The sequence below is a fragment of the Sciurus vulgaris genome (assembly GCF_902686455.1).
Source record: "Sciurus vulgaris genome assembly, chromosome: 17".
Classification (NCBI taxonomy): domain Eukaryota; kingdom Metazoa; phylum Chordata; class Mammalia; order Rodentia; family Sciuridae; genus Sciurus; species Sciurus vulgaris.
In genome coordinates, this window is record NC_136478.1 from 19,117,818 (window position 1) to 19,139,412 (window position 21,595).

The following is a 21,595-nucleotide window of genomic DNA, read 5'->3' on the forward strand; positions in this document are numbered from 1 at the left end:
GTGTCTCACCTGGAGTTGCCTGGGTGAGAGGCAGCAGGTGGGGGTGTGACTTGGCATTCAGCCCTGTGGCTTGATTTGAGGTTCACATGTGAGACTCCAATATTCTTTTTACATCACATTTTGTCTACTTTATAGTCTCACATTTGAGACCAAAGGGCATGAAGGTAAAACAGTAATGCTTAAAGAAATATTTCACAAGCCAAATGCAGTGGCACATGCCTATAATCTCAGCGGCTCAGGAGGCTGAGGAAGGAGGATTGTGAGTTCAAAGCCAGCCTCAGCAACGTCGAGGTGCAAAGCAACTCGGTGAGACCCTGTCTCAAAAAAAAATACAGAATCAGACTGGGGATGTGACTCAGTGGTTCAGTGTCCCTGAGTTCAGTCCCTGGTACCCACCCCCCCAAAAAAAGGTCCAAAATGTGTTTGGGGGATACTGGAGTTTGAACTCCAGGGATGCTTTACCACTGAGCTATATCCCCAGCCCTTTTCATTTTTTATTTTGAGACAGGGCCTTGCTAAATTGCTGAGGCTGGCTTTGATTCAGGCAGGATTTTCTGTGGATCACATGAGTAGCACCTCCACCAAGTGCCACACATTGCACAGGGCTGAAGATGGAGTACAGCTAGAAGGGCTGCATGTAACTGGGGTCCCCATGAAGCCACTTGGATTGCATGCCCAAGGTAAATTGTACCTTTGTATTTTAGATATTTGGCTTCTTGGCCACAGCAGCCTATGCAGTGAGCACATTCCTGGCTGTGCAGAAATGGAGAGTTAGTATCCGCCAGCAGAGCACCAATGACTACATTCGAGCCCGCACGGAGTCCAGAGACGTGGATAGTCGCCCTGAGATCCAGTGCCTGGACACGTGAGGATTGCTGGAGTCCTTCCTCCCACCCTCATGCTCATCTTTCCAATCAAATTTTCTTTCCCTCAGCACGTCAGACTTTCATGTGATTTAGTTGAATTTTATCCTCTAAAGTTCACTTTGGGAAAGGGCATCCAGAACAGCCCTTCAGGCAGGTCTGTGGTAGGCTGAAAAGACCCATGTCCTCCTGTGTTGGGTGGCTGTGGGAGCCTCTGGCCTCACTGACTGCCTGTGCCCACTCTAGGGCTTAAGTGTCCCAGAGTGCAGGCTCCCATCTGACTCTGAGCCATCCTGTCATGTATTTGTGACACATCAAGACTTTGGGTTAAGTGGGGCTGCTAAGGAGGGGAAGTACAGGTCAAACAATGAAAGTTAGGGTTCCAATGGTCACCAGTGCTCTGGGTGGGTATTGAGTCTGGCTACCAGGATCCACCCTCCTTGTCTTACCTGCCCAGAGCATCCAGGCAGCCAGCACATCCTGAAGGCCACGTGGGACTCTTAGGGTCTTAGTGATGGATATGCTGGTAGATCTTTTTACCAGGCCTGGCCATAACAGGGACAGGCAAAGCTGGTGTCTTGTGGGGGGTCAACTCTACAGGATTGCCTGATTTACAGAAGGGTCACCTTTTGTTTCTTATACCCTGCTGAGAAATCACGTGATCCTTCCTCAAATGAATCATCTTCCTGAGTCCCAGAGTCTTTTCCAGGAATATGGAGACCACCTTGTTTTCCAGTTTCCTGCCTACCCTAAATACTTTGAGAATGAATTGTGGGGTGTCTGTAATTTTACCGACTCAGGTAAAAGCCGCAAAAGAAACAATCCATTTCACCAGCCAAAGCACTTGCCTCTTTGCTGGCTTCACGGACCACATGTGGGGGTGTGTTTTTGTGTTACATATCAGCACACACAAAACACTCACTTCTGTTTTAGGGGTGTGTGCTCATTTTCTAAATGAGTTCTAAAGTGATTCCGAAAAGATTTGTCTAGGATTTGAAAATACTTGAATTTGCACCAGGACACATCACCCCACTGATGTTTCAGAAGGCACTGATTGTTGCCCTGGGGGCCTGAGCGCCATCACTATCAATAGCAGCTCTTGGGAGCTGTTGGGGGAAGTCCTAGTTACTTAAGGATTTTGATTGATTCTTGATAAAAGTGAAGATTTTTTGTGTGTGTGGTGAATGAGAGGGTTAAGTAAGACCCTATAATGTTATAGGTTTTTGTTGTTGTTATTGTTAAAAACTAATATCTTTTATGGAAAAATTATTTTAGTTTGTCAGGTTTTCACTCTTTAAACTGTTTTAATGTTTACAGACATCACTGTAGCTCTCATATTTTGTGTTTAGCCCTCACTGAGGAAAAGGCACCACTGGTAGGAGGATTTTCTAGTCGTCTGGAGAACCCCCAAGATCTCCTACTGAGGGCTGTTTATAGCCTTGGTAATGTCTTGTGAGATAGACAAGAAGAGAGGGGTGGTGTGTTTGGGGTAAGGAGAGAAGAGGTCATTGGAAGGCCCCCTGCCCAGTGCATGCGTGGCATTGTGTTCTTCAGAAAAGAGCAGTGTCCTGCTCCGGATTGAGGATGGGTGAGTTTTAGGATGGGACTCCACAGGAAGTGGTGCCATTCTGTTCCCGGTAGTGGTTAGGGGTTAGCTCCCTAAGCCCAATATCCAGTATACAGTCCAGTTCTGCTGCACTTCCTGTCTAGGCAGTGACCCAGGTCACATGTTCAAGCACAAGTCTGCATCAGGGGATGACCCAGCTAGTCTGGTGGTTACTCCCCTCTTCTCCCACAGTGGTCAGCCTGGTCTGATTGCAGCTGGGTGTCGTGTGCAGTGTGGCTGATAGAGTCCTCTTCCCATGCCTGTTGTGAGTCAATACATATCATGCTTCACAAACTTTGAACCTGTTATATGTGATGATATGTGAGGAGCTGATGACATCTGGATTTTATCTGTTCATTTTACATATTTGTTCTGCATTTGATAAGTGTGTCTGCATAATCAAAATTGAGGTTATCTTCCACTTAAAAAAGAGAATTCCACTTAAAATAGGGTCACAAAGACGTGTCTGCATAATCAAAATTGAGGTTATCTTCCACTTAGAGAATTCTACTTAAAATAGGGTCACAAAGGCTGAGCCTTGCATTGGATCAGGCGTACTTGGAAGGACCACCCTGAACTTCATCAGAAATCTGCTGGGAGTCAAGTTACTTGGCCTTTTATTAAAGCTACTATTGAAGTGAGACTGAAAGAGAATACCATTCAGACAAGATTATTGTTCAAGTTTTCTAAGTCATTTCAATAAAACCAGTTTATCACCTGGTGAAAGAAGACTGTTGATTTGCCTCCTGATATACACTGTCAGCTGAAAGTAGTAGTTCTGAAGCCAGTCAAGACTAGAAATGCTGAGGAATGATAAAAGTGCTGGTTCCTTCTACTCAGAGAGACTTTGAAGTTGATTTGCATCTTAGTGACAGAATATTTGGATTATTTATGTCCCTGTAACTATTTAATATCCTTTGTTATAGGCCTCCCCATATTATTTCCTTGTGCTGTTTCATTAGCTCCCACTAGAACGGGAAGTGGCCTGTACACTTTCTAGTTAGTGTAGTGTACTGCCCTGTCTCTCACATACAGATAATGTGGTGAGGGAGTTAGGAAGGGAATACAGCTGTCTACCACAAATGTAAAGATACCTACATTTTTCTACGTTGCCTGTGTACAAACAGAAGACAATCTAGATTTAGAGATCTTAAAATGATCTCTTAGGAAATTAAAGGAAACAGTTTTGCATTTAGTAGTTCCAGTGTAGACCAGTGTCACTTAAGTTTGATGTATTTTAAGGGTAAGGCAACCTTTGTTTCTGGTAGGATGAATTGGCTTTCATTGTTGGAGCACAACTTGAAGGGAGGTTTGTTCTTGGAGATATGGCAGCCCTCAGCATTTGGTAGAACTTCTGGTGATTTTGATGGATGCAAACATGGACATCTTCAGAGAAAGTTTATTTTGGCACTGATTTGGTTAGCTGGGTGCTTTTCCTTACTGACTCCTTTATCCTGTTTTCATGCTGCTGAAGTTATGGAAGGCAACCTCTTTTCCCTTTCATACAGAGAGACTGCAGTCATGAAAACCTAAAGATACTTGTTGGCCCCATTATGTTTAAACACATAATCTTGTCAACAGAGTTTGATTTAAAATAAACAGCTGGCGCTGGAGTTGTGGCTCAGTGGTAGAACACTTGCCTGGCATGTGTGAGGATTTGGGTTCGATACTCAGCACCACATATAAATAAATAAAATTTTAAAAAGATCCATTGACAACTAAAAAAATATTAAAAAATAAAATAAACAGTCATCCAAGGGAGATTGCTTTTTATCTACCAAAAAAAAAAGCAAGAATGTAGTAGTAACCCCACTTCCAGCCCACATCTTCCTTATTAATGGGCACTGAAGTGCTGCTTTGCTGCCCAGCCACAGGGAAGGGGTCCCAGGGCCAAGCCCTCAGAGCCTAGTGCCCTTGTAACAGGCCAAATATGTCTGGCCTCCACCCTGTGCTGGATGCTTCTGGTGAGAGCTTTGTGAAAACATTCCTGCTCTCTTCAAGTTTGCAGTTTTATCTGCCTTCTGTAAGGCTTTCCTAGTTAAGCCACAGGCGTTCTCTGAGGAGATGAAGCCCTAACTCTTATCTGCACATATATGTGAATTTGTGCTTGCTGTGAATGAGCCTTAGATAACCCTGGTGTGTGTCCCAAGCTCACTTCTACTCCTAGTTTTGCATGCACTACTTGGAAGGAACCTCTCACCTATGCATGTACTTTCAGAGGTGGACCAGGGTCTCATGTCTGTCTGGGCCAGATTTCTTGTGGGTAGGTCCTAGGACCTGTCCTAACAGAAAAATGGAGCATGAAGCCTTGTGGCCCAGTTAGTAGACAGTATGAAGTGGTTCCTGCTGTGCCATCTGTGTCCAAAACAAAGCAATCATGAAGTCATTGTGCCACTACTTCATTGTCATTTTCTCTAGACCTTGTCTGCAGAGCAGTAATGACATTGAACAAATAGCAGAATGGGTAACACACTTTCTAGGCTGAGAGCTGCTGGCGATTTTCATGAGCAGAAGAAAAATTGCTTCTGGCTCCAGGAAACCGCTGTTACCTTCTGAGGTCTCCAGGTGCCTTTTCAGTTCCTTGTCAAATTGCAGGATCCAAGGCTTCTCTCTCCTTGGTATGTCCAATTTGATCAGCACCCACTCCTAGGACCAGGTAGGGAAGGGGCTCAATGGGCAGGTGAGGTCCATTCAGGGGCTGGTAAGAAATGAGGAAGAGAAGGGAAAGGGGGCTGTTGATGGCACCAGGTGTTTAGCTCAGGCTGCCCAAGGAACACATTCTTGGCTCACCACTTTCCTATGCTCTTCTGTTTAGAAGAGTGAGATCTTGGATTTCAGAACCAGCCTGAAGACAAGAGCCGACCACTGGGGACTGGTATTCCTCTGTGCTGTGCGTGGCCTCCTGGTATTTAGTCTGGGTTTGAGCTGGCTCAGGTGCACCCCAGGCAGGTTGCAGACCCAGGGCCACCCTTTCATTTTATAAACTTTCCTGACTATAAAACCTTTCTTCCCTTCTCAGCAGATACCTTAAAAAATTAGAAGATCTGACTGGTTGAGAAAGTAATTGTAAGTTTGTCCTTTCCTGTTTCCTTTACTTAGAAACTGTCTCTAAAAGAAAAGTACAGTGTGTTAGATCTAGAAGAATTTTCTTCTGAGAGGGAATATTCCCTCGGACCGTTGAATTTTCTTCTGAGAGGGAATATTCCCTCGGACCGTTGCATTCTTCATGGCAGTAAACAACATTTGCACACACCTTGGCTTGAAACAGAGGCAGCAGTCTTACATTTTCCCTTCTTTGGTCTGGAATGTATTCTTTTTCCATTTGAATACAATTCTCAACTTTTGGAATTTTTTTCCTTTCTAGTTTTTCTTATTCCCTAATTGTAACAGTAAAGAAAAGAATGACTCCCAAGCCCAGTGAGCTTGACTCAGGCAGCTTGCTCAGAATGAAGCTTAGCAGATCTGTTTCATTGAGTTACTTGTCCACACTGTAGCTGAGACTTGAACTCAGGCAAGCCTTTGATTAAGGGTTAATACTGCTTGGACTCTGGTGAGCTATTGGAACTTTTAAGGTTCTGATTCTTATGGTAAGAATGTATCTGGAACTATCTTAATCAGCTTTGTTGATGGGATTTAGGGCAAGGCCTAGAGTTTCTTTTCATAATTGTGCCTGAAAAGAGATGGTGTGAAAGAAGGTTCTGATGGTTTGTAGGGTTCAGTCACAATCTGAAACTGTCTAGTGTGAGTCTTTGGCTGCTGCTGCTGATATCCTGTAGAAACTACCCCTATTAATCAGGCAAGACACCTGAGGAGTGACCAGGGACTGAGGACAGTGGAAGGAGATCTGGTGCCCACACAAGGCCAGGCCAGGCCTAACCGATGGTTGCTTCCCTCTCCACACTCTGCTTTGCCTTCCTGATTTTTCTCAAATTGATATTGCAAGTGTCAAGACTCCATTCTCCTCTCTGTGGAAGTGTGGAATGCAAATGTTCAGGGCTTGAAGGGAAAACTGCCTGATCCCAGAGCTGGGGAGGACATGGTCTATGGCACGATGCCTGGGATTGCCCCCTACCCCATGCTGACCCAGGCCCACAGAGGGGGCCACCTACTTACTCTTCTCAGCCACTTAAAAATGAATTTGCAAATCATGATGAAGTTGATCTATTTGCATAAAATCAGTGCTTTTCAAAACTTGATTTAGTTTGATGTGGTTCCCTCTAAGAGTATGCTAGGGATTAAAACTATTTGTATATGTTGAAATTTGTAGGCAAAACACTAAACTATTTATTACAGGTATGACTGTATTTTTTTTTCAAAGCAGTTAATTCTGTCTTTATATATTTTAAGATAAATAATCACTTCACCTTTGGTGCCTTCCATGTGTCACATAAGCACTCTTGTCAATCATGGAGTTGGAAAAAAAGATGTACATTTAGTTAAAACAGATAACACTATTTTTGTAGCATGATTTTAGATTGTGTCCTTTTAATATTGCTTTCAACAATGTTGATCTTGAGGCTTGGGCCATTTTCCCTTTAAACTTAATATGTATTTTAAAAAAGAAAACAAAAACAAAACAACAAAAAATTTCCCTGCTACTCCTGTCTCCTTTCTGCTGAGTCTCCTCCACATCTTGTTTCTGCTTATTTAAATAGTCTGAGAGTAAGAGTATATTTCTGTGAAATAATTATGAGTCAGTATAATTGCATTTGGCATTGTTTAATCCTTTGCTCAGTTTGAAGAGACTGAGTGTCACTCACCTCCAACATAAGAGGAAAGTACTTCCAAAAGAAAAGGTCACCCGTGCTCAAACTTTCCATTCATTGGGTCTGAAATGGTGGAGAGTGTGTGTTTGGCTCCCTGCCCCATTTCTCTGGTGAACCTGAAGGTGTTCTAAGGCCTGGAGTCTTCCAGGGTAATCTCGGTGTCACCTGCTTCTTAGAAACACAGTAGCCTGTCTCTAGGCCTCACCTTCCATTTGGACTTCATGGATGCCCTGGGTGGCTCATGGCCCTCTGGGGGTTTCAGACTTGGATGCAGTAGATGCTTTGCTGTGAGGAGCTGGTGAAACCAGAGTATAGGCAGACTCTTTAGTGGCTCCTTCTGCCTTCCCACCCTAGTAGGACTGAGTTGTGTCTGGTTAAGGATAATCTTGAGTAAAGCAGTTGAGCCACTGCAGAATGAAGGTACATAATTTACCAAATCATGAAATTGTAGCTTTATTTTCTGTCCTTCTGAAGATTCTATAATATGACAGAAGTCCAGTCAAAAGTTAAATAACTTTCCAATAGGGTCATTCATTGGTACTTTACCTAGTGGCACTTTTGGGGGGCAATGCTAATTGTCCCATTTTGCTTTGGAAAAGTCTTCTTGGCAGTTCATAGACATGGCTATGGGGCATTCTGAAGTGATGACCGCTAGACAAATGTTGATTTGAGCTCCTTGGGAAAGAGCTCTGTTCTGGCCTCTGAAATTGTGGGGTGGGCCTCCCATGGCTCTGACTGGGTTTTGGGTTTGACCCTATACATTTGATGTGGTTTGGGGGCCCCAAAGCATTTGTTCCTGTTGATTTGTCCCTGACAGCATTCAAAGCCTAACATTGCCCTTGATCTTCCCCCTTTATTTCTTTTGAAGGACCAATTTTTCATGGTACTTGTCTTGATTGTTTTCATTGTTCAAATCTGTATTTTTGTATGTAGAGGGAAATAATTTTCTCAACACTAATCGCTAATAAATATTGTATTAAATTGTCATGAAGGAGTTCTTGTTTAATAAATGAACATATAAAAACACTGTTTTCTCTTCTCTCTACCTTGCTGCTCCTGCCCCGTAAAAGGTTGTGGACTCATCTTCTGAAATGGGCTGGCTCAGTGGAGGTGGAATAGAGCCCCAGTCCACAGGATGCAGTGGCCTCTGTGATACCAGCTCTGCTGGACTGACAAGGCCAAGCAGAAGTCCACCATGTGCCTGTCAGCTTCTTCCCATTCAACTCTTGGTCACATTTTCAGAATGTGTTGTGTGTGGTAAAATGCCTTGCCTCTTCCCATCAGCCTGGGCCAGACACTGACCAGGGTCCTCCAGACTGCAACTCTGAGGTCCCCTGTGCAATTTCCAAATCTCAAAAGGCCTAGTCTGGCCGCTGTGGGAGGTTACCCTGATGTGTGAGAGGGCCCTGGGCCAGTTACATATTACCTTTTCTCTCCATTTCCTTGACTATGACATGAAATGAGAGGACAAATGCGGGACAGATTCTTATGCCAGCCCTGGCATACAGTGAATATGCATGCCTTGTTTCTCAGACCTGGAGCTGTCAGGGTTCACTTGTGTGTTACTAGTTGTGTTGAACCATGTTAGGATATTGTACAGCATTGCTCTGGGTGGTAGAAGAGTTTTTCAGTCACACTCCAAGCAGGTAGTCAGTCTGGTTTAATCCAGTAAGGCTTTTTTCAGGGTAGGAGATTCACATGCAAGAGAAGAATAAGGTTATAAATGCCCAAAACATGGGTCCAGAACTCTGGCTCATTCATGAGGCCTCCTGGCTCACAGAAAATGACTTTGTTAAAGCTGCTTTTGTATAAAAAATTTCTAAAAAGCTACAAAATGGCATAAAAAATACATAACAGTAAAAAATTTCTTAGGCAAACAGAGGGCTCATCTCATCTCATGAGGTGGTCAGTAGACCTGCCCTGGTGTCCAGAAGGAGGGACGATGTCCTCAGTGTTCTGAGAACACTTGCCACCAGAAAAGTTTGGCTGGGCCTGCCCAGCTGCCCATGACATGGTCACTGCCACGGACTGATGGTTTTCCTCTGTGCTGGCCCTGACCTGTGCGTCTGTGAGCTCTTGTCTGAAACAGGGTTAGACTTGGAACAGTCATCTCACCTGAAGATGTTTCCAGGGTTGTGAAGTGCTGGGTGGGTGTCATCCACTCCTGGACAGTAAGGCCAAGGTCAGCTTCCTTCCTGTTTCACAATGAGGAAGGAACTTGTGCTCCTTGAACAAGATTCCTCACCAAAGTGCTGTGTGAGCAGGGGCATGCCATGTAAAGGGCCCGGGTGGGCTGGCCTGTGGTGGCTTCTGTCTCTGTTCATGCCTGATAGTTGAAGCAGACGACCCCCTCCTGTCCTGACTCCGCCCTGCAGCATGAGCTGACTGCTGTGGCAAGCAGTACCGCAGCTCTGTCTGCTGCAGCTCCCTGTGCTTGTCTGTGGTAGTGAGGTTGAAGGGCTTAAGGACAAAAACCGCGAGAGGTGGAATCTTCAAGGCGCCCATGTGGAGTGGTTCAACGACACCAAGCCGAGGGGTGTGGTCTCATGTGCTGGGCTCAGGAGTGTAGCCTTGAGCTACACACAGCGTGTGTCTCCTAACACACAGTGTCCCCTGGTCATGCTCCCCAGCCAGCCCTGACAGGCAGGTGCCGACCTGCAGGCCCTGTGTGGCTCAGGTTGCTGGCACAGGCAGGCCTTCAGTCGGAGTCAGAGTCGGAATTCTCCTCTGAAAGGAAAGCAGAGAGGATGCTGGGCAGGAGTCCCCTGGGAACAGTCCCTGGAGAGGCACAGCTAGGTTGCTGGCAGGAGCCCTGGACCCCTCCACAGGCAGCTGCTTGCCTCTGGGTACTGGGGTGGGGGGACACTGAAGCCTGGATGCCCCTTCCCTATACCCTCACAAGACTCCAGAGGATGTTCCCAATTTAGCAGAAGATAAAAATACCTTCTTGTTCCCCAAATTAAAATATACTGGAAAATCAGCAATCCATTTTTAGCTGTTTCATAGTTTCAATTCCCTTCCTCTTCCTTGTTTGACATCGTGGTCACAGTTCTATGTTAAGGGCCTGTCAGTGAGGTGTGACTCAGGGTTCCTGAAATCCTACTACTGAAGATCATTCTGCAGAGCCCTCTGGAATTCCCTAGTACTCTTAGAATCTTCAGCCTCATGTTTGCTACACAGATCTCCATGGCCCCAGAGCCCAGCTGTTGGGAACCTGGTGGTTCCTAAAAACCATGAGTCCCACCTGGAATAACAGGCACTCAGTGGGGAAGGTGTCAACTCCAAGGTTGAACCTATAGGCCTTTGAGAGCTCCCTTGTCTATCTGCCCAGCTACGGGCACTGGTGGCTCCAGAGGAGTGTCTCGCCTAGACCAAGCATCTTACACTCTGCTTTCCTCTCCCTTCACCGGCCCCATTTCTTCTTCCTGCACACTCCTATGCATCCATCAAGACCCCGCTCCAGGGTTTCCAGGGTTCTCTCCATAAGGTCTCTGGCCAATCTGGCACACAGGGGGCTGCCTCAGTTGTTTCATCCTTACCTGCTAGCTCCCATTTTATTGTAATTGCCACCCCATTTGGAGACCTTCTCTGGTATCTCTTCCTGTCCCCTAGTATGGCACATGCCCTGCTGTGTCCAGTGCAACTCTCCTTTGGGGTTCAACTCCTCTCTGGACTGTGAGTTCTCATGTCCATCTGCACATACCTAGTACCAGCACATGGTAGTCAAAGAAGGGGTGACACAAGGGCCTGGGCAAGCACAGGGGACGCCAGGATGACGAGTTTTGTGCTGAGTCAAACATCTCATCAATTGAGTTGCGAGGTCTTTGAGTTACTGGCCAACAGTGGCACTCGCCTCTGTTTCAAGTCTTCCTGGGGGCGGGGCAGGGAAATGGGCAACAGTCCTTGGAGCCCTGGAATAGGGCTCTATCCCAGGTCAGCACATTGCCCCTCCTGCCTCTGGGCTGTGACTGAGGAAAGCCCAGGAGAGGCTACAGTTCCAAACTAGCTGTGGCACCTCCTGAAGAACCTGTGCAGAGCACAAGCATCCTAAAAGCATGACAGTCTAGCTGTGTCGTCAGACAGATAAATGAACCTTCCAACTTTCAGCATTTTCTTTTTTTTCCCAAGAGATCAAGTAACCTACATGCTGGCTTTTCTGAGCTGGACAAGGATGGCTTGAGGGACCAGAAAGTTTACTGCACTTCCCTTAGGAATAAAATCCAAATGCTCCTGGGTTTGCCCAGGAGCTGCAGATGAGGATGAGAGACTGGGTCCCTGGTTCCCTAGGCCCCAGGCAGGCCAGACTACAGGGGAAGCAGGATCCAGACAGGTGGTCCAAGTGGAGAACTGTCCCAAGAATGACTGGCTACCCTGAGAGTTCATCCAGGACGGGAGCCTTGTAGGGCCAGAGGCACTGGGCATGTGCTCAGCTTGCCCCTCCTTGAAAGCCTAAGGCCCCAGGTAGGATGGACTTTGTGACTGTCTACATGAGGGATATGACAATGAGGCTATAAAAACACTTACTGGCTTTATGTCAGCTTCAGACTAGCCAAGAGTGTCCCCAAGGGAGGACAGGACTCCAGTAGTGATCCTAGAGGCATTCAGCTGGGTTCCCTAGCAGAAACCGCAGGACAGTCACTTACCTTCTGCCCTGTGGGCCGTGTTCTCCTCTGTGGTGTCTCCTTGTTTAAGGAATTTGGCCACATTGTTGAAGATCAGGTAGAAGTCAATTGCAAACACAATGGTAGCAAAGAAGCCAAAAACCTGTGGGACAGATGGAGGGAATGTGGCAGAGGACATTGCTCAGGGTAGATGGGACACATCACTGGAATTGTGGAGTCCCTGGTACAGGGGGCATGGTGGGGGGCAGCACTGAGAAGCTGCCCAGCCAGATAGGCACAAACTCTCCAAGGAAGGGGAAATGGGGAAATGAGCTGTGAACCTAGTTTGGCAACCAGCCTTTTAAAACTCAGGTCAGAGTAAATCTCTACTAAGAGGACTCTGAAATAGTTGAGCCCTACATGGGAGCCCAAGAGGCCCAAGCAGGAAAAGGATGTTCCCAGGTCCCACCCCAAGCGAGTATCCAAAGAAGCAGAGCTTCAGGAGGGGATACTGCTTGGCACCCGCTTCCCAGAGGCAGGGCTGCTGCTCACCCCGGCTGCTTTGTAAGCCCCATCTGAGTATTTGGCGACAGCTGTGATGGAAATGACGAAGTAGATGAGGGCAGCGGTGACACAGCGCAGGAAGTCCTGGGGAGAAAGGAGCATGGCCATATCATCCTGAGCTCTCTGGAGTGGAGCAGTGTGAAGGGGGCCAGGTAGCCAGGTCACACTCCCAGGTCCAGCAACCATGGGGTCCTGCCCTGTCCTGGTCCTTGTTCCCCCTGCCATGCTTCCTGTCAGGGTTGACCCTGCCCTGACCCTGCTCAGGCTGCAGCTTGTTCAGTGGCTTAGCCCCTTGGTGGAGGTGAAAGTTGGAAACCTGGTCAACCTGCTTCTTTCAGATTCTCCAAGATGGAGACCTGGCTCTAGGCCTTACTTTGCCACATACTGTGGCCAGTCCCTTTATGGATCATGGTTTCTGCTTATGGATGGAGGTGCAACCCTCCCCAGAGGGTGAAAGGGTGGATACTGGGAGGTAAAGTCAAGAGACCAGGTTTGAGCTCAGCATTTGCTGTCTCTTCTCTACAGTACATTCATTTAGCAGAGGCTACTGGCAGGGCTCTGGGGCTAGGTGATTAAACAAGGCTAGGATGCCATATGGTTTAAGCCTGGTTAAACTCTGCAAATAAGCTAACCTGTCTCGACTCTGAAAATGGCTTGAATTCCTGTGGCTGAGTCCATCCAAGGCCCCACTGGGCGCAACAGCACCACCTGGTGGTCAGAGATGGCCTCCAGGTTCCCTGCTTCACAAATCTGCCCTGCAGCTGCTGGATGGTGGGGCCTGGATTATTTGAAGACTACCAGCTGCAAACTGTCCCTCTAGTTCTCTGAAGACAGGGCAGGGCTGAAATGCAGGACTCAATTCCTCATATGGATGCTCTGTGATGAACATCAACACAGCCCACCCCTCCCTTTTGGTTCTCCTGGTCCTCACCATCATAGGCCAGCACAAGCCCTGCCACTTGTCGTTCAGTTGCATGGCATCAGCAAAGAGGAAGTAGAGGGCCAGCAGAAACTCCAGCAGAGGCACTGTGAGGAAGGCAGATGCTGAGGATACCACATAGCAGATGAAGGTGATGAAGGAGAGACCCTGCAGGGAAGTGGGGGACAGTCAGGGCCTCTCCTTGCCCTGGTTCAGGCCTTCTGAGCCAGGCCCTACAGTTCAGAATATCTCAGTCCTTTAGCTGGAAATGGCAGAGCTAGGATTAAAGCCCTCACGAGGCCCAGGCCCACACCGAGGCAGCCCTCAGTCCTTCTGGGCATAGCCCTGAGTCCTGGCCCCACACCAGCTCCTTGCCAGTACCCAATTTTGAAGCCCCACTCTCCCATGTGCATTTAGCCCCCCAGAAGGCCATTTCCTGGGGCTGCTCACCCTTCCCCTTACTGGCTCTATGACCCAATGCAAACGGTGCCTAGTAGGGGCAAACCAAAGCTAAATAGCAACCAGCTTCAAAAAGTAACATCCAACTCCCAAGATACGGGCTTTGCTGAATATAAATTTTACCTGAAAAACAAAAAAACAAAAAACAAAAAAAAAAAAAAAAACAAATTTGATCTGTTAATGATATGCTGTAGTGTTCAGAGTTGAAATGTACTGATGTCTACAATTTAGCTTGTATCAAAACATACAATGGGTTGGAGATAGGTGATAAAGCAGATACAGCAAAATGTTAACCACTGTACAATCTAGGTGGTGGCTATATGGGGTTAATGATGTACATCTTTCAGCTCTTTTATGAATTCACAAATTTTTGTAATAAGAAGGAAAAAACTACCCAGGGAAGGGTATGTTGATCCAGTCTCCTGGGCCCTGCTGCATCCTGCATACAGCCAGCCTTTGTGAAAGGTGGAAATATAAGAATCAAAATGTTCACTCCACCTTTGCCCACAACACTGTACATGTAGAGGATGCTGAGGCCCAGCTAGTCCTGCAGATTGTGTGCAGTGCAGGCAGATCAAGAACATGGGGCTGTAGGATGAGTCAGTGGTTCCTCCATGCCCAGTGCCCACTGAGACTGCTGGGTATCTCCTCTGATCCTCACCAGCATTCACCGGCCAAGCACTGCTCAGAACCTTTCTTTATAGATGAGCAGACTCTCACACAGCTAAGAAGCCCTGGAATTTGAACCAGGGCTTGCTGACCTGTGGGGCACTGGAGGCCTTCATCTACCCTGGTTTGTCACTGTGGTTGGATTTGAGTGTCCACGTTGACTAACTTGAAGTGGGGCTCAGGGATGGGCTGCATGGAGCCCCATAAGGACATCCAGATGCCCCATAGGAAGCCCTGTGGCTGTTTCAGACAAATGAGCTGCAGGAACGCCAGGGAGTCCCCAGGGCACTCTGGTCTGCCTTGAACAGGGCCACGAGTGTAGCTGAGCCTCCCCATGGCCCTGTCGCCACCTTGGACAGATTGGAAACGAAGGCAGAGGGGCTCTGAGGCTGCCAGATTATGCCAGGAAGGCAAGGCTCTGCGGCGCAGCCCTGTCCACAGCTCCTATTTCCTCAGCCAAAGGCTTTCATTGTCCCTCCCCTTCCTGTCTTCCATGCCCCCTCAAACTGAATTCTGGGGACCCCACCTCAATTCCCATTTTATTATTCCCCCATTTTTGGTGGCCACTTCCTTCCCTCCTCTTCTTTGTCCATGTCAGCCTTCCCACTTGCTGGGGCTTGTGGGTGGGAGAAAGGTGACCAGGGGAAGGAGGACCAGGAAGATCTCCCTTGTATCCTGAGTTCCCACCCCCTACCCTTCCTTCCTCCCTTCCTCCTCCTCCTCCTGGATTCCTGCATTCAGCTAGGCCAAAGGGCCTGTGTGCCTGGTTGGCATCCCTCCCTCCTACGTAGGGGGCTGTCCTGGTTTGGTGGGGTTGGAGTTCCACCGTATACTGAGATTTCCCACCCAGACTGGCTCCTACAGGTCTGGGGGTGGGGTAGAGGTGGCCAACCTGGAGGTTGTTCCTGGGAGTGTAATCCCTGGGCCTGCCTGGTGCCTCACTTGGGAGCTGAGCCGGTGCTGGGTTGCTGACCTCTGGGCTTACTCCAAGGCAAAAGAGGCTGAAGGACCACCTCCTGCCCTCTGCCATAGGGTCCAAGGGAGAGGTCCTGGGGCAGAATCTTTCTTCGATTCCCACACTCCTCCTCTCACTAGTCCCTTCAACCGAGCCACCTGCCGAAGCCCCTAACCCACTCTGCTTGCATTCTCTCCCCTGCTCCACAAGTGGGAAAGGACAGGTATTGTCAAGTTGCAGGGGATCCAAGCAACAAGTGGCCGAGGCCTTAAGAGGGCTGGTCCCTCCTCCGGTCTCCCCTCTGCCCGGCCTCTTCCTCCCTCCAGCCCATCCGGGCGGCCCGGCGACCGTCCCCACCCCACACGCGACAGTGGGGGAGTTATCAGGAGTGTCGGTTGGACAAAGAAGCCCTGCCCGGCGGGGTGGGGACGAGCGGGAAGGAGGAAGGAGCCCAGCCCGGGAGGGGAGGAGGGAGATGAAGTCACCCCGCTGGCTCCCGACCCCCCCCCCCCCAGCCGCAGGGGCTACCCGCGCCCCCACTGAGCGATCCAGGCCTCACCCAGTCGCCAGGGAGGGGGGCGCTTCCCACTGTACGCGGTCCCCTCCCAGGCGGGTCCCCTGTGCGCCCGGAAAGCAGACCCTTCCCCGCGGCCGCGAGTCCTGAACGTCGGAACAGGCAGATTCTCTCCGCCCGCAGCCAAACGCGGCTCCGGAGATCGAGGCCAGAAGATGCCGAGGCGCAGTCGTCCCGCCGGCCCAGAAAGGGTGGAGGCGCCCGAAGCCACACATCACCAGGGCCGGGCCACTGCGCCAGCGGGGTCAAACTCCTCAGCGGGGTCCCCCACACCGCGTTCTTGGGCCCCCAACTTGGGCCTCGTGTGTTGAGGAGCTCCGGAGGGTCTGGTCCGCCGACTTGGCTTCGGGTTCAGTGAAGACTTCCAAAACTTGAGGGCGTCGGTCCAACTTCGGGGCTCTCAAGGGGAGGCGGCGAGTGGGGCGCCCAGATGGGGGTTGGACCACGACATCCGCCCCCCCCCCCCCCGCCGCCACCTCGACGTCAGCCTCCGAAAGGAGCCGGCCGGTCGCAGCGCAGCGGGGCTGGGGTCGGGGCGGCCCCAGCAGGGTCCGGGGCAGGGTCGGGGGCAGGATCGTGGGCAGGGTCCCCACCGCACTCACCGACTCCGCCAGCAGGAGGCGGCCTTTGAGCGAGCAGAGGAAGGCGCGCGCCGGCAGCAGGGCGCGGAGCCCGGGGACCGCCGCGCCAGGCCGGGAGCCGCCCGCGGGCTCAGGCTCCGGGTCCGGATCGGGGTCCGGGGGCCACATGGCAGCGGCTGCAAGGCCGAGGTTCGGCCTCCCTTCGCACTCCGCGCCTGGGAGGGAAGCGGAAACCCAGACCGTGCGGAAGGAGAAAAAGGCGAGACCGACCCGGAGCGGGTGCATCCCTCGCCGCCCCGCCCCCGGCCCGCCCCCGGCCCGGCCGCCCTCCCTCCCGCCTCTCGCACCCCCGCCACCAGGCTGCCCGGCCTGCGCCGCCTCGCACCCTGCCTTCTCCGCTTTCCCTCTCGCCCGGCCGCCTAGACCCCCTATCACCGCCCTGAACACTCCGACGGAGCTCCGGCCCATCTGTCCCTGCCCTGGGGCTTGGAAGAACTCGCTGTCTCCTGTCGAACTTGCCAGTGCCCGTGCCCTGACCCAGGCGCGTAGGCAGCTCAGCAGCAAAGACCCCCGCCTCGTCCTCCCGCTGCTCTGACCGTGCGGTCCGCTCCGCGCGTCCCGCTCCATTCCCGCTCACCTCGGAGCTCGAAGTTTCCCCACGACTTCCTGGGCCACCCTCCTGTGCGTCCTAGTCCAGCCCCTCCTCCTTCCGGGCCTCTTTGTTGGCTGCCCCCAGGCCTGGGTTTTCCAGCCCCCTCCCCAGTCCATTCCGGGGAGACTCCCAGAGCCCCAGCCCCAAGCATCGCCGTCTCTGTCTCTCTCCTTTCCACCCCATCTTTCTCTCTCCATATCTTCCCCTCCCCCAGCCTCCCCCCAATCTCTCTTTCTCTCTCTCACACGCGCGCGCGCGCGCACACACACACACACACACACACACACACACACACGTCTCCAGGGCGGCTACAGTTCAGCGTGACTGAGACCCAGCCTATTACATTTCCTGGGCTCCTGGCCTCTGTGAAGGACACTACCATTTGTCCTGTGTCTCACAAATACAGACCTGGGGGTTGTCCTCTTTCTCCCTCACCCTCAACAGTCAGAACATTATCAAGGCCTGTCCAACTTTCTGATCTTTGCCCACTGTTGTTTTTGTTTTTATTTTTTGTACTGGAAAGCCTCTCGTCTTCCTCCTTTGGCAGCCAGAAGGATGATTAAATCACCAATCACCCTCCCCCGAATCAAACCACACCAAATCTGGGCAACTTCCCATCTTGCTCAGGGTTTGTCATACACAAGATAAAACCCCCTGTGGCTCTTTCCTCCCTCTCTCTCCCAACCATTGACCTTCTTATAGTTTAACAAACCATCCTCTTTCCTGTCACAGGGCTTTTGTACATGCTCACCCTTCTACCTGGAATGCTCTTTCCCAATCTTTTTATCTGATTCAATTCTTAATTCCTCTGTGACCATAATGCAGTGTCATTTCCTCGGAGTCTTCCCCAACATTTGCTCATTTAATAGCAATGCTGGAAGCCCAGGCTGTGGAGAAGTTCAGCTGTTTGGGGAGTTGCAGGGGAGAAAAGAGTCCAATGGAGTCAAAGAATTCTAAATAAGATGATTCCTGGTAACAGGTGTCTAGCTGGCTCAGAGGACAGCCTGGCAGGTAATATCAATAAAAAGGACTGAAGGGGAAACTGATCTGAGAAGGGGCAGGATGGGGTTGTGGAGAACCTGGTGTTTGGATTTTACTCACAATTCCCTGGCAGAAAGCCAGGCTCACGGGTCCTAAAAGAGCAGAACCTGGTTCTGATTTGTTATTTAAAATATGGCTTTTAAAAATATGGCTGACTGTACCTCAATAATAAGGTAACAACCCAATTTTTAAATGGGTCAAATATTTGAACAGGTGTTTCACCAAAAGAGATATATGAATGCTCAATAAAGTGTATAAAAAGATGCTCAGCATCATTAGACATCTAGGTATGCAAATTAAGACTGAAGTGAGATACTACTAAACATCTATTAAAATGGTGTTAAATTGTGTGTGTGGGGGGATGCATTACTAAGTACCGGTGAGAATGTAGAGCCACTGGAACTCTCCTATGCTGGGGATAGAGGCGTCAGTTATTACCACTGCTTTGGTAAAGTTTGGCCATTTCCGAAACAGTTTAACATTGGCTTCTGTGTCTCAGCCATTTTACTAAGTATTTACCCGGTAGAAGTGAAGGCACATGTGTATTCAAAGACTTCCTTACACATTACAGTGTACCGGGCAGCTGCATTTTTAATAGTCAACTCTAAAGTCTTGGCTTCATTCCTGTGTGTGCGGAAGGACAGATAACTTGGCCTAGGATGGGGAGAAAGTTAATCTTGCTCCCCCCAGGATGAGGGGAGAGAGAGAGGGGGGAAAAAAATGTCAGTGTAACAATAAGCTGCAGTGCCCGCCCCAGCAATAACCAGGGAAAGAGGAGGAGTCAGTCCCTGCCCGGCCAGTTGGCGTTGGTATGCCCTGTGGCACTCCAGCTCCTAGAGGAGTCCTGTCCAGCCAGGGATCAGTGAGTCGGGGGAGAGGCCTTCTCACTCCCAGAGCAAGGGGGTGCCCCCCACTGGGTACAGACCTCCACCGCCACCCCTACACAAGAGACCTACGGAGAGTATGACTACGATGATGGATACAGCACTGCATATGACGAACAGAGTTATGATTCCTACGAGAACAGCTACAGTGCGCCAGCTCAGTGTGGGGCTGATTATTATAATTATGGATATCGACTCAGTGAGCAGACCTATGATTCCTATGGGCAAGAGGAGTGGACTAACTCAAGACACAAGGCACCTTCAGCGAGGACAGCGAAGGGCACCTACAGAGACCAGCCATGTGGCAGATACTGATTGTACTGTCTGATGTTGTGAAATAGCCAGTCTCCACCTGTCCTGTATACTGTTCAAAGTAATTTTTTCCTATGAACAATCCCTTTTTAAATAAATCAAAATGCTTAAAATAGGAAAAGAAAATAAGCTGCAGTGGCAGAGTAGCACTGAAGAGGGAAATATTACTCTATAGCTTGGGCTTTGTAAGAGTGTTAATTACTGGTCTTAAGAGTGTAGCTGAAAGACCTGTGTCAATTCTGACATTTCTGTGGTAGGCTTTTGATATAGCTCTTAGAGATGTAAGCTCACCATGATCTTGAGAAACTGGTGCCTGTGGGGAAGGCCCCTCCCCAATGTCACTCACAGGTGTTTCACGGCTTTTGTTCAGCAGCTGTGAACTGTTTATCACGGGAATTCCTGTGTAGGATCTTTGGTCAAGAATTCAAACTCACCAATGTTGTGACGGTTAAGAAATGTCAAATTTCCTATAAAAGCCCCATGTAACCTCAGCTCAGGGTACAGAATTTCAGAGCACTAGCTAATCCAGGTCCACCGGCATGATAAACCTGAGTTCTCCAACCTTTTGAGTGGTGGTTGGTCTCTTGCTGAACACGATTTCCACAATAGCACAGTTTATCTTTCTAGTTTTTTTTTGCTGTTAGGAACATTTCAGTATACTGAAACTGGAGTTCAAGACAAAACCAGATTCTCTGCTTCTGCCAGTGAGTGGGTAGGATCTATATAAGTTATAGACCTCTGCAGCTGAGAAAGCCCATTTTTGGTGTCAGCAACTCTCAGTGGCAGGTTATGTCCCCTAGCATTGCAGAATGACCCTGCAGTTTGCCCACAATTTCTTTCTGGGTTCTTCTCTTGTGAATTTGAAGAGTGAAATCCATGGACAAGGAAGAGTGAGCATAAAAGAATAGAATTTATTCAAGTGATATATTCAACAGATAATAGCTCCTGCAGGGCAAGAGGGGACCCAGCAGGTATTGCTTCTTAAGTGTACTAGCTTAAGTATATGTAGCTACTGTGTAGAGGCATTGATCAGTATCTATGCTAATCAGGAATTGGAAGAGTACCAAGACTATTGGTTAGCCCTCGAGTCTGTAGCCTACACTTAGGTCTCTCTTGCCTCCCTTTTCTTGCAACCCCGGGATAAAGGAGTTGGCTGGCATGTTTGGTTTGCTTCTATAGGTTAATCTCTCAGAATGACTCCATTTAGAGAAACCTTCATGGAATTCATTTCCTTTATTGTCTGCCTATTTATTATCTAGCCTATCTTCTTCAGTACCATTCCTCTTGGCCTAAATTCTTAGGCATGCTGGGTCACATGGCAGGGTAGATTTTGTTTTTTCCTACCATGGGACTCCCTCTAGTTGCTTTCACACTGTCTGCAGCCTGCATTGAGGTGGTGTGGGGCACAGAGGGAGTAGTGGACTGGTGGGGTGGAGGAACCAGGCTAAGTCCTCCACATTCAGGGTCTTCACACTGTCCCAGCTGCCTGTCTCCCTGACTTGCAGAAGCTGCAGCCTCCTTCCAGTTGCACCCGCTCTGCAGCATCAGCCAGTCTGGTTTTCTCCTGGAGAAAAGTGGACCTGCCACTTCCTCATCTTCATGGAGTCCCAAGTCACTTGGCATAAAGGCCCAAGTCATTTATGTGGTCCCCAAGCCCCCGGTTACCCCGCTCCCAGCCTGTCTCCCACCATGTCCCTGTCTGGGCTTAGGGCTCCAAGCAAGCCTTTTCCTCAGGCATCCATTTTGCCTTATTTTCTTTTCATGACAATGACCCTTCTCCAGCCAAGATGGCTGGACTGTCCAGTGAGAGTGGGGTCCTGGTGGAGGGACCCAGGAGGCTGTTATGGTTTGGATAGAAGGTGTCCCCCAAAAGCTCATGTGTGAGACAATGAAAGAAAGTTTGGAGGAGAAATGATTGGGTTATAGCCCTAACCTAATCAGTGAATTAATACCTGATGGGATTAACTGAGTGGTAACTGGAGGCAGGTGGGGTGTGGCTGGAGGAAGTGGTTCATTGGGAGCATGGCCATAGGTTATATATTTTGTACCTGGAAAGTGTAGTCTTTTTGCTTTCTGATCATCATGTGAGCTGCTTCCCTCTGCCATACTCTTCCGCCATGATGTTCTGCCTCACCTCAAGCCCCAAGGA

The 21,595-nt window shown here is 49.3% G+C and overlaps 2 protein-coding genes across 5 annotated transcripts in view; one reads left to right on the top strand and one right to left on the bottom strand.

Annotated features, from left to right (window-relative positions):
• The window catches only part of CMTM4 (CKLF like MARVEL transmembrane domain containing 4), a 53,725-nt gene extending 50,199 nt beyond the window's left edge, over positions 1-3,526 (top strand). The window contains exon 4 of the mRNA XM_079119311.1: positions 705-3,526. Within this exon, the coding sequence (XP_078975437.1) occupies positions 705-869 (165 nt within the window). The 3' untranslated portion in view covers positions 870-3,526. The remainder of the gene's footprint in view (positions 1-704) is intronic.
• A 4,667-nt stretch (positions 3,527-8,193) lies between these two features.
• On the bottom strand, positions 8,194-17,259 carry CMTM3 (CKLF like MARVEL transmembrane domain containing 3). 4 transcript variants are annotated; one of them, XM_079119306.1, is made up of 6 exons: positions 17,154-17,259; positions 16,579-16,772; positions 13,332-13,487; positions 12,389-12,484; positions 11,879-11,999; positions 8,194-9,962 (listed from the first exon to the last, which is right to left on the bottom strand). In XM_079119306.1, exons 1-6 carry the CDS (start codon positions 17,182-17,184, stop codon positions 9,934-9,936), a joined length of 627 nt encoding a protein of 208 aa, XP_078975432.1. In that variant the 5' UTR covers positions 17,185-17,259; the 3' UTR covers positions 8,194-9,933. The 4 variants fall into 4 exon arrangements, with proteins under 4 accessions (XP_078975432.1, XP_078975433.1, XP_078975430.1 ...); XM_079119307.1 differs by lacking the exon at positions 17,154-17,259 and adding an exon at positions 17,095-17,113; XM_079119304.1 differs by lacking the exon at positions 17,154-17,259 and having other exon boundaries at positions 16,579-16,858.
• Positions 17,260-21,595: the final 4,336 nt, after the last annotated feature.